This window comes from Lampris incognitus, chromosome 15, assembly GCF_029633865.1.
Source record: "Lampris incognitus isolate fLamInc1 chromosome 15, fLamInc1.hap2, whole genome shotgun sequence".
NCBI classification, from domain to species: Eukaryota; Metazoa; Chordata; class Actinopteri; order Lampriformes; family Lampridae; genus Lampris; species Lampris incognitus.
Window position 1 is genome coordinate 12,155,724 of NC_079225.1, and position 12,188 is coordinate 12,167,911.

At 47.3% G+C, this 12,188-nt stretch overlaps 1 protein-coding gene across 1 annotated transcript in view; it reads left to right on the plus strand.

The window, feature by feature from the left end:
• The window catches only part of LOC130125550 (regulator of G-protein signaling 6-like), a 186,334-nt gene that overhangs the window by 173,819 nt on the left and 327 nt on the right, over positions 1–12,188 (plus strand). Inside the window, exons 14-16 of the mRNA XM_056295135.1 lie at positions 2,764–2,950; positions 4,537–4,626; positions 4,837–4,890. Of these exons, the coding sequence (XP_056151110.1) occupies positions 2,764–2,950; positions 4,537–4,626; positions 4,837–4,890 (331 nt within the window). The remainder of the gene's footprint in view (positions 1–2,763; positions 2,951–4,536; positions 4,627–4,836; positions 4,891–12,188) is intronic.

Here is a 12,188-nt window from a genome sequence, read left to right on the forward strand (position 1 = left end):
ACACACACACACACACACACACACACACACACACACACACACACACACACACACACACACACACACACAGCGCTTCCCCTCACCACTATCTCATACTCCCTCAAACTCAATAATTGCTTCTGCTTTTTATGAAGGCCCTTTTAGAAAGGCACTTTCGACAGAGAGGGCAGAGAGAGAGAGAAGGAAACAGAGAGGGAGATTTTCAGGGGTCTTTGTCTCTTTATTGCAAAGCCAGTCCACAGATCAATATAGATAGGTAGAATGTAATATTGGAAGCAGTTAGCCAGCGGAGCTCATGCATTTGGCTTCCTTTGCTAGCTAACTGGGTCAGTGACTACTTACTCTTCCATGTGGCTAGCACAAAGTGAAGGGCTGACAGGCAGGTACCTGGTTGTTTGGGGATTGTGTCTACAGTGCTGCTTTTGTAATGCTGTAAATGCAAGTCAAGCAGATGAATTTGGCGTTATGTACTTGCTCCCACCTTTTCTGGCATTTCAAAATCTTCAAAAATGGATTGATATGAAAATGATATATGGATGCAATGCATATTTTGAAAAGTCTGGGACATCACATAGGGCTGTAAGGCTCCACAAAATTCACAGTTCTGATACAGCAAGGAAAACAAAGAAATGCATCTCATCTCATCATCTTCATCAGCCGCTTCTCCAGGGTCGAGTTGCAGTCACGGCAAGCTAAGTAGGGCACTCCAGACGTCCCTCTCCCCAGCAACACCCTCCAGCTCCTCCTGGGGGATCCCAAGACGTTCCCAGGCCAGATTGGACATGTAGTCCCTCCAGTGAGTTCTGGGTCTACCCCGGGGTCTCCTCCCAGTTGGACGTGCCTGGAAAAACTCCAAAGGAAGGCCCCCAGGAGGCATCCTAATCAGATGCCTGAACCACCTCAACTGACTCCTTTCGACGCAAAGGAGACGTGCCTCTACTCCGAGCTCCCTTTGGATGTCCGAGCTCCTCACCCTGTGTCTAAGGCTGAGCCCAGACACCCTACGGAGGAAACTCATTTCAGCCGCTTGTATCCACGATCTCACCCTTTCGGTCATTACCCAAGGCTCATGACCATAGGTGAGGGTTGGAACGAAGACTGACTGGTAAATTGACAGCTTTACCTTCCGGCTCAGCTCCGTCTTCACCACAACGGTCCGGAACAACGTCCGCATTACTGCTGATGCTGCACCAATCTGCCTGTCAATCTCCCGCTCCATCCTACCCTCACTCATGAACAAGACCCCGAGATACTTGAACTCCTTCACTTGAGGCAACAACTCATCCCCAACCTGGAGGAGCAAAACAACCAATTTCCAGGAGAGAAACAATGGCCTCAGACTTGGAGGTGCTGACTCTCATCGTGGCCATTTCACACTCAGCTGCAAACCGTCCCAGTGCACGCTGGAGGTCGCATTTTGATGAAGCCAACAAAACCACATCATCTGTGAAGAGCAGCGATGCAATTCTGAGGTTTCCAAAACAGACACACTCCTCGCCTTGGCTGCGCCTTGAGATCCTGTCCAGAATATCACAAACAGAATCGGAGACAAGGGACAACCTTGGCCGAGTCCGACACCCATCGAAAACGTGTTTGACTTTGTGCCGAGAATGCGGACACAGCTCTCACTTTGGTTATACAAGGACCGGATCGCTTGTAGCAACTGCCCTGGTACCCCATAATCCTGCAGTACCCCCACAGAGTGCCCCCGGGGTACACGGTCGTAAGCCTTCTCCAGGTCCACAAAACACTTTTAGACTGGCTGGTCAAACTCCCATGCCTCCCTTAGCACTTCCACAAGGGTAAAGAGTTGGTCCGTTGTTCCACGGCCAGGATGGAATGTGCATTGTTCCTCCTGGATCCGAGGTTTGACAGTCGGTTGGAGCCTCCTTTCCAGCACCCTAGAGTAGACTTTCCCAGACTTGCCCTGATAATTGGAGCACACCCTCCAGTGTGCAAAGAAATGCAAACGATAAAATGTATTTTCATTTATTTTGAAGAACAAAGCCTTCATCTGTATTATTGTTTTTTCCCACCTGTAGCCTCACAACTTCTGGCTATGGGTGGTTGCATTTAGGAGTAAGGTTTGGGGCTAAGTTTAGATAGTGTTTAAATTAAGGTTCAAGGTTAGCTTTGGATAGAAGTTATTGTGTCTTGTCAAGGTTGGGTTTAGGTTACGGTTAGGTTGTCATCGTGTTGAGAAACAGGCAATTTGTTCGGCATTTAAAAAAAAAAAAACAACATCAGCAAGACTAAATGACAACAACAACCAGCACGTTGCCAAAACTTGCCAGGTGGAACTGGCACTTCTGAATTTAGGTTCTCTAGATGCCACGATGTGGACTGCAGTGATTTGGTTTGGTATTATTATTATTGTTGTTATTATTATTATTATTATTATTATTTATGTATTGGTTTGGATGGATGGTTTGGTATTATTAGGGCTTATCGAACTGCAAATCCTGTATCAAATGGTTTGGTACAAATACATGTAGTGTTACATCCCTATATGTTGCAGAGTAAGCTGTTCGATGATTTCTTAAAATCCACTGTGAAACGAATTCCTCAGAGTATAGACAGTAAGAGGCTTTGACAGTCATCAGATTATATGTGTGTGTGTGTATCAGTATATGACATGAATCACAAATCTTTCTCAGAAGCGTCACCTCCTACAAACAGCTGCCACACACAGCTTTGGATCGGACTGTTCCAGTTCCCCAGACTAGTAATAATCTGAAGTGTTTTTGATTGATCCCATCACAGGTTTTGGTTGGCGGTGCAGGACTTTAAGCGGCGCCCTCTGCAGGAGGTGGCGGTGCGGGCGCAGGAGATCTGGGCCGAGTTCCTGGCGGAGGGAGCACCCAGCTCCATTAACCTGGACTCCTGCAGCTACGAACGCACAAGCCAAAACCTGAAAGACCCCGGACGCTACAGCTACGAAGACGCACAGGTGAGGCGGGTCGACGGGCGTGTGGTTGTCTGGGCTTCCTCCCAAGACTTGCAGTGTTAGCTGAACTGGACAGGGCTGTAAGTCAGCTCACTAAAAAGAGTGGGTCTTTTTTCCCCCAAAAATGTGTACCTTTTTATTCCGAGCTCAAGATACCTTATGTGAATAAGCCTTTGACCTACTCTGGGTAACAATACGCTGTATTTTAATGTCGCGAAGTTGGGTAGGTTGAATGACTCACCCAGCTGCTGGAGTCTCTAAATTGCCCTGTTATGGACTGGTGACCTGCCCAAGGTGTCTCCCTGCCTTCTGCTCAATGCATGCTGGGATAGACTGCAGCTCCCCATGACCTTGAAGTGGATTCAGCAGGGAGAGAGAGAGAGAGAGAGAATAAGCAGGTATAGATGGGTAGAATAGATGACAGAGAGAGAGAGAGAATAAGCAGGTATAGATGGGTAGAATAGATGACAGAGAGAGAGAGAGAATAAGCAGGTATAGATGGGTAGAATAGATGACAGAGAGAATACAAGCGTAATGAAGTCCTCCATTGATTTACATTAGCTAGGAATCCATCCTTGTTTTTTTTAATTTCCCCGTTTTTTCCCCCAATTGTCCTCGGCCAATTACCCCACTCTTCTGAGCCGTCCCGGTCGCTGCTCCACCCCGCCTGCCGATCCGGGGAGGGCTGCAGACTACCACACGTCTCCTCTGATATATGTGGAGTCGCCAGCTGCTTCTTTTCACCTGACTGAGGCGTTTCAGCAGGAGGACGTAGCGCATGGGAGGATCATGCTATTCCCCCCAGTTCCTCCTCATCCCCCGAGCAGGTGCCATGACCGACCAGAGGAGGCGCCAGCGCAGCGACCAGGACACATACCCGCATCCGGCTTCCCACCCGCAGACACGGCCAATTGTGTCTGTAGGGACCCGCGGCCAAGCCGGAGATAACACGGGTTTCGAACTGGCGATCCCCGTGTTGGTAGGCAACGGAATAGACCACTATGCTACCCGGATGCCCCAACTCAATTTTTCTAGTGTTTGTCATGGACAGTTATAGAGTTTCCCACCACATAATATGATTTAAAAAATGATAAAATGAAAGAAATGCTGCATGGATGCACCACTCAAGAGCAGAGCAGATGGGGGTGAGGGTCCCTGTTTGACACAGAAACTCTAGAAAGGTCGGTGGCCAGAGGCCTATCAGCCATTACTACCGCCTCAGCTTTCTTCCTGATTCACTTCAGCACTGTGAACAAATGCAGTGCCTTGTAATAGAAGACGGAGAAACATATGAGAGAGAATGAGGAGAAAGGTTTTTTTTTTTTAAATCAAATTTCCTCCTCTGTTACAAGTTTAAAAGGGGAGAGTTAAATAACGGAAAGGATTTTTCTTCCCATTGGTGTTGGTGTAGTATTACACAATGTGATAGTCACTGGGAGACTATCGCATTGTGTGTTTGCTTTGCAAGACTTGTTTGCATTTTCTCCTCTCTCACTCTCCTGTCTCCTCATTCTCTTCTTCTTCTTCTTCTTCTTCTTCTTCTTCTGCTCTCTCCTCTGTCTCTCTCTCTGCTTCCTACCTTGTATCAGGACCACATCTACAAGTTGATGAAAAGTGACAGCTACACACGCTTCCTACGCTCCAATGCATACCAGGACCTCCTGACGGCAAGGAAGAAGGTGCGTTCGCTCGTGCACGTTCGTGCATGTGCACATATGAGTGTGTGTGCGTAAGTGCACATGTGCGAGTGTTGAATATGAATGAGGATGTGAGCTTGCACACTTGTGAATACGTCCAACTGCAACAGCGTGGCCCAAAGCATTTATCTCTCTCTCTGTCTCTCACTCTCTCTCTCTCCCCCTCACTCCCTCCCTTCCTGATGGGCCCAGCCTGAGGCAGAGCAGGGGCGGCGTACCTCTCTGGAGAAGTTCACACGCAGCGTGGTGAGGAGCTCCCTCCTTCTTCTGAACACTCCATTAGACCCTGTCATCAGCCTTCAACGCGCATTAGCATGGATGTGCGTTTGTCCAACCTGACCACCTTATTAGTCCTGCAGTTTCCAGTAAAACCCAGATGTAGCCGTTTTCTCACTTTGGGGAAAAACAAAAAATCATTCAGTCATTATAGATAATTGCCGGGTGAATTGTTGGTCGAAACACAGTGGAATAGTTTATAAGAATATATATATTTTCTGCTTTATAACTTCGGAAATACCCGGCAGCACTAATAACCTCTAGATTAGTGGTAAAGGATTTTACGAAATCCCAATTCCAGTGTGGATGTGGGAGATGCCATGGTGCTCCCAGACAGCTGTGTATTCACAGAACCACTGTGTGTGGTTTGACGTACGGTGTCAAACCTAGCTCTGCTTGCTCACATGAAAAAAACACCTCCCTCACTTAAAGGAGCTATAGGCGGCCGCCGATTTTTGGTAAAATTTAAAATTTCTTATTATATCTTGACAGTAGTTGATAGTACTCAAAAAATAAGACGTTTGACACCGAAATTTAAAAAAAATCCATCGTTCCTTTAAGGGGCAGGAGCTAAAACAATGACATCCAATCAAACAAACGACCAAGTCAAATGATTGGAACGTGCGAGCTGTCTATCAAACCCTCAGTGACACACGCGTTTGTTATGCACGTAACAGTTGCGTGTACACAAAGGCCAGTTGCTAACACATAGCTGCATGCTAGCTACCTAGCTTGACAGCTGTGAGTGCTAACAATAAACATGTTAAAGTTAGTTTTCTCTTACGTGTGTGACATTCGGTACAGCTAATTCGGCTCCGCTCAGAATGATGCTCGTCTCAGGTGAAATGCTTTCGCTTCAGTCAGCTGGTGTGTCTGGCGCGTGCATGGAGGCATCCTGATGCTTTCTGATTGGGAAGGGCGGTGTCGAATTCGGTTTGAAAATATTTCTAAGTTCTGCCCAAAATCAACGGCCACCTATTGCTCCTTTAAATTGCTCATAAAGCAGCCGCTCTCCTCCTTGGGGACATTGGTAACAGTAAAATAATGAACAATTAATGAATTTAACATTTTCACAATGTATATGTTGCATGATGCAGCTAGCTAGCTATGCAGCTGGACTGAGGAATACAGCTGGGCTGCACCGTGACAAGCTAATGGCGTACTGTGCAGTATCAAAGACTGCATGAATATTACTGTAGAAAAACAGATTTTAAATATATCACATGGAAGGAATAGAATATAAAAACAGTATTGTCACATAAAATGCCCATGTATTTAGCAAAGTAGTTCCTCTAATAAATGGGATGGGGAGAATATAAATTTGGAGCATACATAGCTAGCAAAACATGTTTCAACCGACGCTATTCACTACTGTGCATTTATTCTTCAGCTGTACCATCAAATATGTATTTTCATCTATACAGTAGTATTCTGTATAATAATCAAGTTAAGAAACAAAGCCAGATGAAAGATCGTACAGTCAAAGGTTACTTAGATTAATAAAGCAGGGTGTCCGGATAGTGTAGCGGTCTATTCCATTGCCTACCAACATGGGGATCGCCGGTTTGAATGCCCATGTTACCTCCGGCTTGGTCGAGCGTCCCTGCAGACACAATTGGCCGTGTCTGCGGGTGGGAGGCTGGATGTGGGTGTGTGTCCTGGTCGCTGCACTAGCGCCTCCTCCGGTCGATCAGGGTGCCGGTTCGGGGGGAGTGGGAATAGCGTGATCCTCCCACGTGGTACGTCCCCCTGGCAAAACTCCTCACTGTCAGGTGAAGAGAGTCGGCTGGCGACTCACCATGTATCGCAGGAGGCATGTGGTAGTCTGCAGCCCTCCCTGGATCGGCAGAGGGGGTGGAGCAGCGACTGAAGAGTGGGGTCATTGGCTGTGTACAATTGGGGAGAAAAGGTGGAACCCCCCCCCCCCCAAAAAAAGATGAATAAAGCAGGGTAGCTGTGACGCTAGCCTCTTCCTTGTCGACCGTTAAAGTCACACGTAAGTTGTGAGTTGTAGTTTTATGTAGTTTTCTCCGGGTAGACGGCTCAGTGAAAAGGCTGATGTTGTGTTATTATAAAACAACATTTTTTCTATTCTGTTATGGAGACAGGACACCTTAGGCTTATCACCGCCCTCTTGTGTTTCCTTCATGTTTTCCTTTTATAAAGAGAAACAGTAGAAAATAAAATAAATCTTTAGGTTGTGTGTGTCTCTGTTTTGTTGCTCAAGACTTGGCCCATGAATATACACTGCTCAAAAAAATAAAGGGAACACATAAGCAATGCAATGTAGCTCCAAGTCAATCACACTTTTGAGATATCAACCTGTCCAGTTAGGAAGCAACACTGATTTGTGAATCAATTTCACCTGTTGGCAAATAGTCTAATTTCCACCAGGTGGAAATTAGACAATTTGCAAGACAACCCCTATAAAAGGAATGGATTTGCAGGTGGTGGCCACAGACCATTTGCCTGTCCTCATCTTTTCTGGCCGATCTTTGGTTAGTTTTTCATTTTGCTAGTGCCCTCACCACTAGAGGTGGCATGAGGCGGTATCTGCAACCTACAGAAGTTGCTCAGGTAGTGCAGCTCATCCAGGATGGCACATCAATGCGTGCTGTGGCAAGAAGATTTGATGTGTCTCCCAGCACAGTGTCCAGAGCATGGAGGAGGTACCAGGAGACAGGCCAGTACACCAGGAGACGTGGAGGGGGCTGCAGGAGGACAACAACCCCGCAGCAGGACCGCTATCTGGTCCTTTGTGCAAGGAGGAACAGGAGGAGCACTGCCGGAGCCCTACAAAACCACCTTCAACAGGCCACTAATGTGCAGGTTTCTGCTCAAACAGTGAGAAACAGAATGCAGGAGGATGGTATGAGGGCCCGACGTCCACAATTGGGGCCTGTGCTCACAGCCCAACACCGTGCAGCCCGATTGACCTTTGCCAGAGAACATCTTGGTTGGCAGATTGGCCATTGGCGCCCTGTGCTCTTCACAGATGAGAGCAGGTTCACACTGAACACATGTGACAGACGTGAGAGCGTCTGGAGACGCTGTGGAGAACGTTCTGCTGCCTGCAACATCCTCCAGCATGACCGGTTTGGCGGTGGGTCAGTGATGGTCTGGGGAGGCATATCCTTGGAGGGCCGCACAGACCTCTACGTGCTAGCCAGAGGTACCATGACTGCCATTAGGTACCGGGATGAGATCCTCAGACCCATTGTCAGACCATATGCTGGTGCAGTGGGCCCTGGGTTCCTGCTCACGCATGACAATGCTCGTCCTCGTGTGGCCAGAGTGTGTCAGCAGTTCCTGTATGTCGAGGGCATTGATGCTATGGACTGGCCTGCACGTTCCCCAGACCTGAATCCAATCGAGCACCTCTGGGACATCATGTCTCGTACCATCCGCCAACGCGATGTCGCACCACAGACTGTCCAGGAGTTGACCGATGCCCTGATCCAGGTCTGGAAGGAGATCCCTCAGGAGACCATCCGTCGTCTCATCAGGAGCATGCCCAGACGTTGTAGGGAGTGCATACAGGCACGTGGAGGCCACACACACTACTGAGCCTCATTTTGAATCGTCTTGAAGAATTTCCACAGAAGTTGGATCAGCCTATGTTCTCATTTTCCACTTTGATTTTGAGTATGATTCTGAATCCAGACCTTAATGGGCTAATGATTTTGATTTCCATTGATCATTCTTAGGTTATTTTGCTCTAAACACATTCCTCTGTCTAATAAATAAAGATTTTCAGCTGAAATATTTCATTCATCGAGGTCTATATTGTGTTTTTAGGTGTTCCCTTTATTTTTTTGAGCAGTGTATATTTTCACAGTCTTGCAGCCTTGGCAAGATGGTGTGTTGTGGCTGGACATGGTGGATATAAAAAGGCAACACACCCCTGTTAAAATGGCAGATTTTTGTGATGTAAAAAAATGAACTAAGATGGATCATGTCAGAAATTTTTCCACTTTTTTTTGTTTGTTTGTAATTCCTACCTATAAAAATGAAGTGAAAATCAGAAGCATTTTAGGAGAGAAACAAAAAACGAATAAATTCACAATGACCTAGTTGCATAAGTGTGCACACCCCTAAACTAGCACTTGGTTGAAGCACCTTTTGATTTTATTACATCACTCAGACTCTTAGTCTATCAGTTTGGCACATCTCGACTTGGCGATATTGTACCACTCTTCCTTGCAAAAACGTTCTAGATCTGTCACATTACGAGGGCATTTCCTGTGAACCGCTCTCTTCAGGTCACCCCACAGATTTTCAGTTGGATCCAGGTCTGGGCTCGGGTTGGGCCGTTTCAAAACATTTCTCTTCTTTTGGTGAAGCCATTCCTTTGTTGATTTAGATGCATGGTTTGGGTCATTGTTGGGCTGAAAGGTGAAATTCCTCTTCAGCTTTCTAGCAGATGCCTGAAGGTTTTGCGCCAAAATCAACTGATATTTGGAGGTATTCATGATCCCCTCCACCTTGACTAAAGCCTCAACAGGCACCGATGATTTATGACCACAGCTCCTGCCTGCTGCATCTACAATAGAGGCTTTGAACATGGCCCACTCAGACTCCATGTCCCCAGCCTCCTCGGGATAAACGAGAACTTCTTCCGGAGGTGGGAAGACGGGGGCCTCCGCCAGACGTTCCCAGTTCACCCTCACTACAGGTTTGGGTTTGCCAGGTCTGTTCGGCAGCCTTCCCCGCCATCTGATCCAACTCACCACCAGGTGGTGATCAGTTGACAGCTCTGCTTCTCTCTTCACACAAGTGTCCAAAACATACAGCCACAGATCTGATGATATGACCACAAAGTCTATCATCGATCTTTGGCCTAAGGAGTTCTGGTACCAAGTACACTTATGAACTACCTTATGATCGAACATGGTGTTTGTTATGGCCAATCCATGACTCGCACAGAAGTCCAATAACAAGGCACCACTTGGTTTCTGATCGGGGAGGCCATTCCTCCCAATCACGCCCCTCCAGGTTTCTCCATCATTGCCCACGTGAGCATTGAAGTCCCCTAGCAGAACTATAGAGTCCCCAGGCCGAACCCTATCCAGCACACCACCCAGACCCCAAGAAGGCCGGATACTCCAAACTGCTATTCGGTGCATAAGCACACACAACAGCCAGAGCCTTCCCTCCAGTGACTCGCAGTCATATAGAGGCGACCCTCTCATTCTCCAGGGCGAACCCCAACATGGAAGCGCTCAACCAGGGACTTGTGAGTATCCCACACCCGCCTGGCGCCTGTTACTTTGGCAAACTCCGGAAAAGTAAAGAGTCCAGCCCCTCTTCAGGAATTTGGTACCAGAGCCCATGCTATGTGTGGAGGTGAGCCCAACTATATCTAGTAGTTGGTACTGCTCCACCTCCCTCACCAGCTCAGGCTCCTTCCTTGCCAGAGAGGTGACATTCCATGTCCCGAGGACCAATCTGTGATGCCGAAAGTCGGCATGCCCCAGTCCCCGCCTTTGCCTGCCGCCCAGTCTGTGTGTGGTGGGTCCACGGGGTGGTGGGTCCATGCTGTTTCTTTGGGCTGGGCCCGACTGGGCTTGATGGGCCAAGGCCCAGCCACCAGACACTCCCTTTTCGGGCGAGGTGCTGTAGCTTTGCTCGTGTACTTTCATTGAGTTTCTTGGGAATCGCTTAGTCTGGCCCTTCACCTGAGACTAATTTGCCTTGGGAGACCCTACCAGGAGCTATTGCCCCCGACAACACAGCTCCCAGGATCACGGGAACACTTGAACTTGCTTTAGCAGGCTACACAATTTACAACACGACAGTGAAATTTGAAAAAGTTGAATTGTAATTGGTCGAAGAGTAAAATGAGGCTGGCCTCCATTGAGTTTTTTTCTCACGGTGTTGGAGTTACAGAATTTCCTTGACAACACGACATGAACTCAATTCCGATTGGTTATTTTTTTTAATCAAGGGAGGCGAGGCGGTTTTTGTCGTTTTAGGCCTCCTGTGGTGAATGGCTAGATCTCACACAGCAATCTTAGCCACACAATGATGACAACCAGAATGAAACTGCAATATTTTTATTGAATAAATACACAGAGCCTCTCAAACTACATGGTGTTTTATTGTCATCACATATAACGCTTTCTTCTTCTTCTCAAATTTCAGAGGAGGCATTGCCTCCTCTGACGAGCCGCCGCTGCCCGTTCATGCTTTGTAAGCTCTTTGTGGGCCGTGGCTTTTGCACTTGGATGCAACCAAGAAGCTGTCAGGAAAGTCCTACAGGAACAGCTGAACTTTATTTGGGGTTAATCAGAGTCACTTTAATTGATGGCAGGTGTGTACTAACTACTATTTAACATGAATGTGATTGGTTAATTCTGAACACAGCCACATCCCTAATTATAAAACCACTTATCCAACCAGGTTATTGTAAGTTTGTTTTATTGTCCCCCCCCCCCTAAAATGTTTCTGATTGCTTTTCACTATTTTTTGGAACTAAAGTGGAAAAAGTGCTGACATGATTTATTTGGGTTCATTTTTTTTTTTACATTGCAAAAGCCTTAGAATTCAGTCCTAAAGAAAATGCATGATGACAACAAAAGTCAATTCAGCTAAAATGTCAAGAGTCAGTGCCGTCCCATACCCTTACACATCTGTGCATTTTTGGATGTTTCTTCTCGTGTATGTATGCCGTCTGCTTGGCCTTGAATCTTAACGTCTGACCTGCACCCATCGTTTCGCTTTTTACCTCGACCTATTTTGCTTTTTCTAACCTCGCACTCCCCAGTTCTCTTTAAAGGAGAACAAGTAGGATTTTCCTAAAACTCAGCGTATAGACTCGTACAAAAACAATCCCTCTCAGCCATCACTTATGACCGCTAGGCAGAGACCTGTCCTCTGTCTTGTGTTTTCTGATTTGTCTTATTTTGCTGTGTGCGGGACGTTTCTGGGCGTCAACCTTTGGGCAGCGGGACGTAGTCACTACGTCAACATAGTGACCAGGTGCCAGATCGAGATCATGAGCACGCATCCAAGAGGAAGCTACGACAATGGCGGACACGGCGCCGAAACGCCAAGCAGACAAAGCTCCTTCCAAAACGAGAGTGAATCTGGGGTTGGCTTTCACCCGCTGGCGAGCGCTGAGGGAGAGGATGGGGATGAAGAGTGACGCGGAGTTGGCCTGTACACCGGGATGTGTTCTGGCAGCTTCGGTCAGGGGGCGTGTCCTTCTGGTGACGTTGAGCCAGGGGAGAGGGGTCAACTTTGAATGTTGTGTTGACAAACCGCAA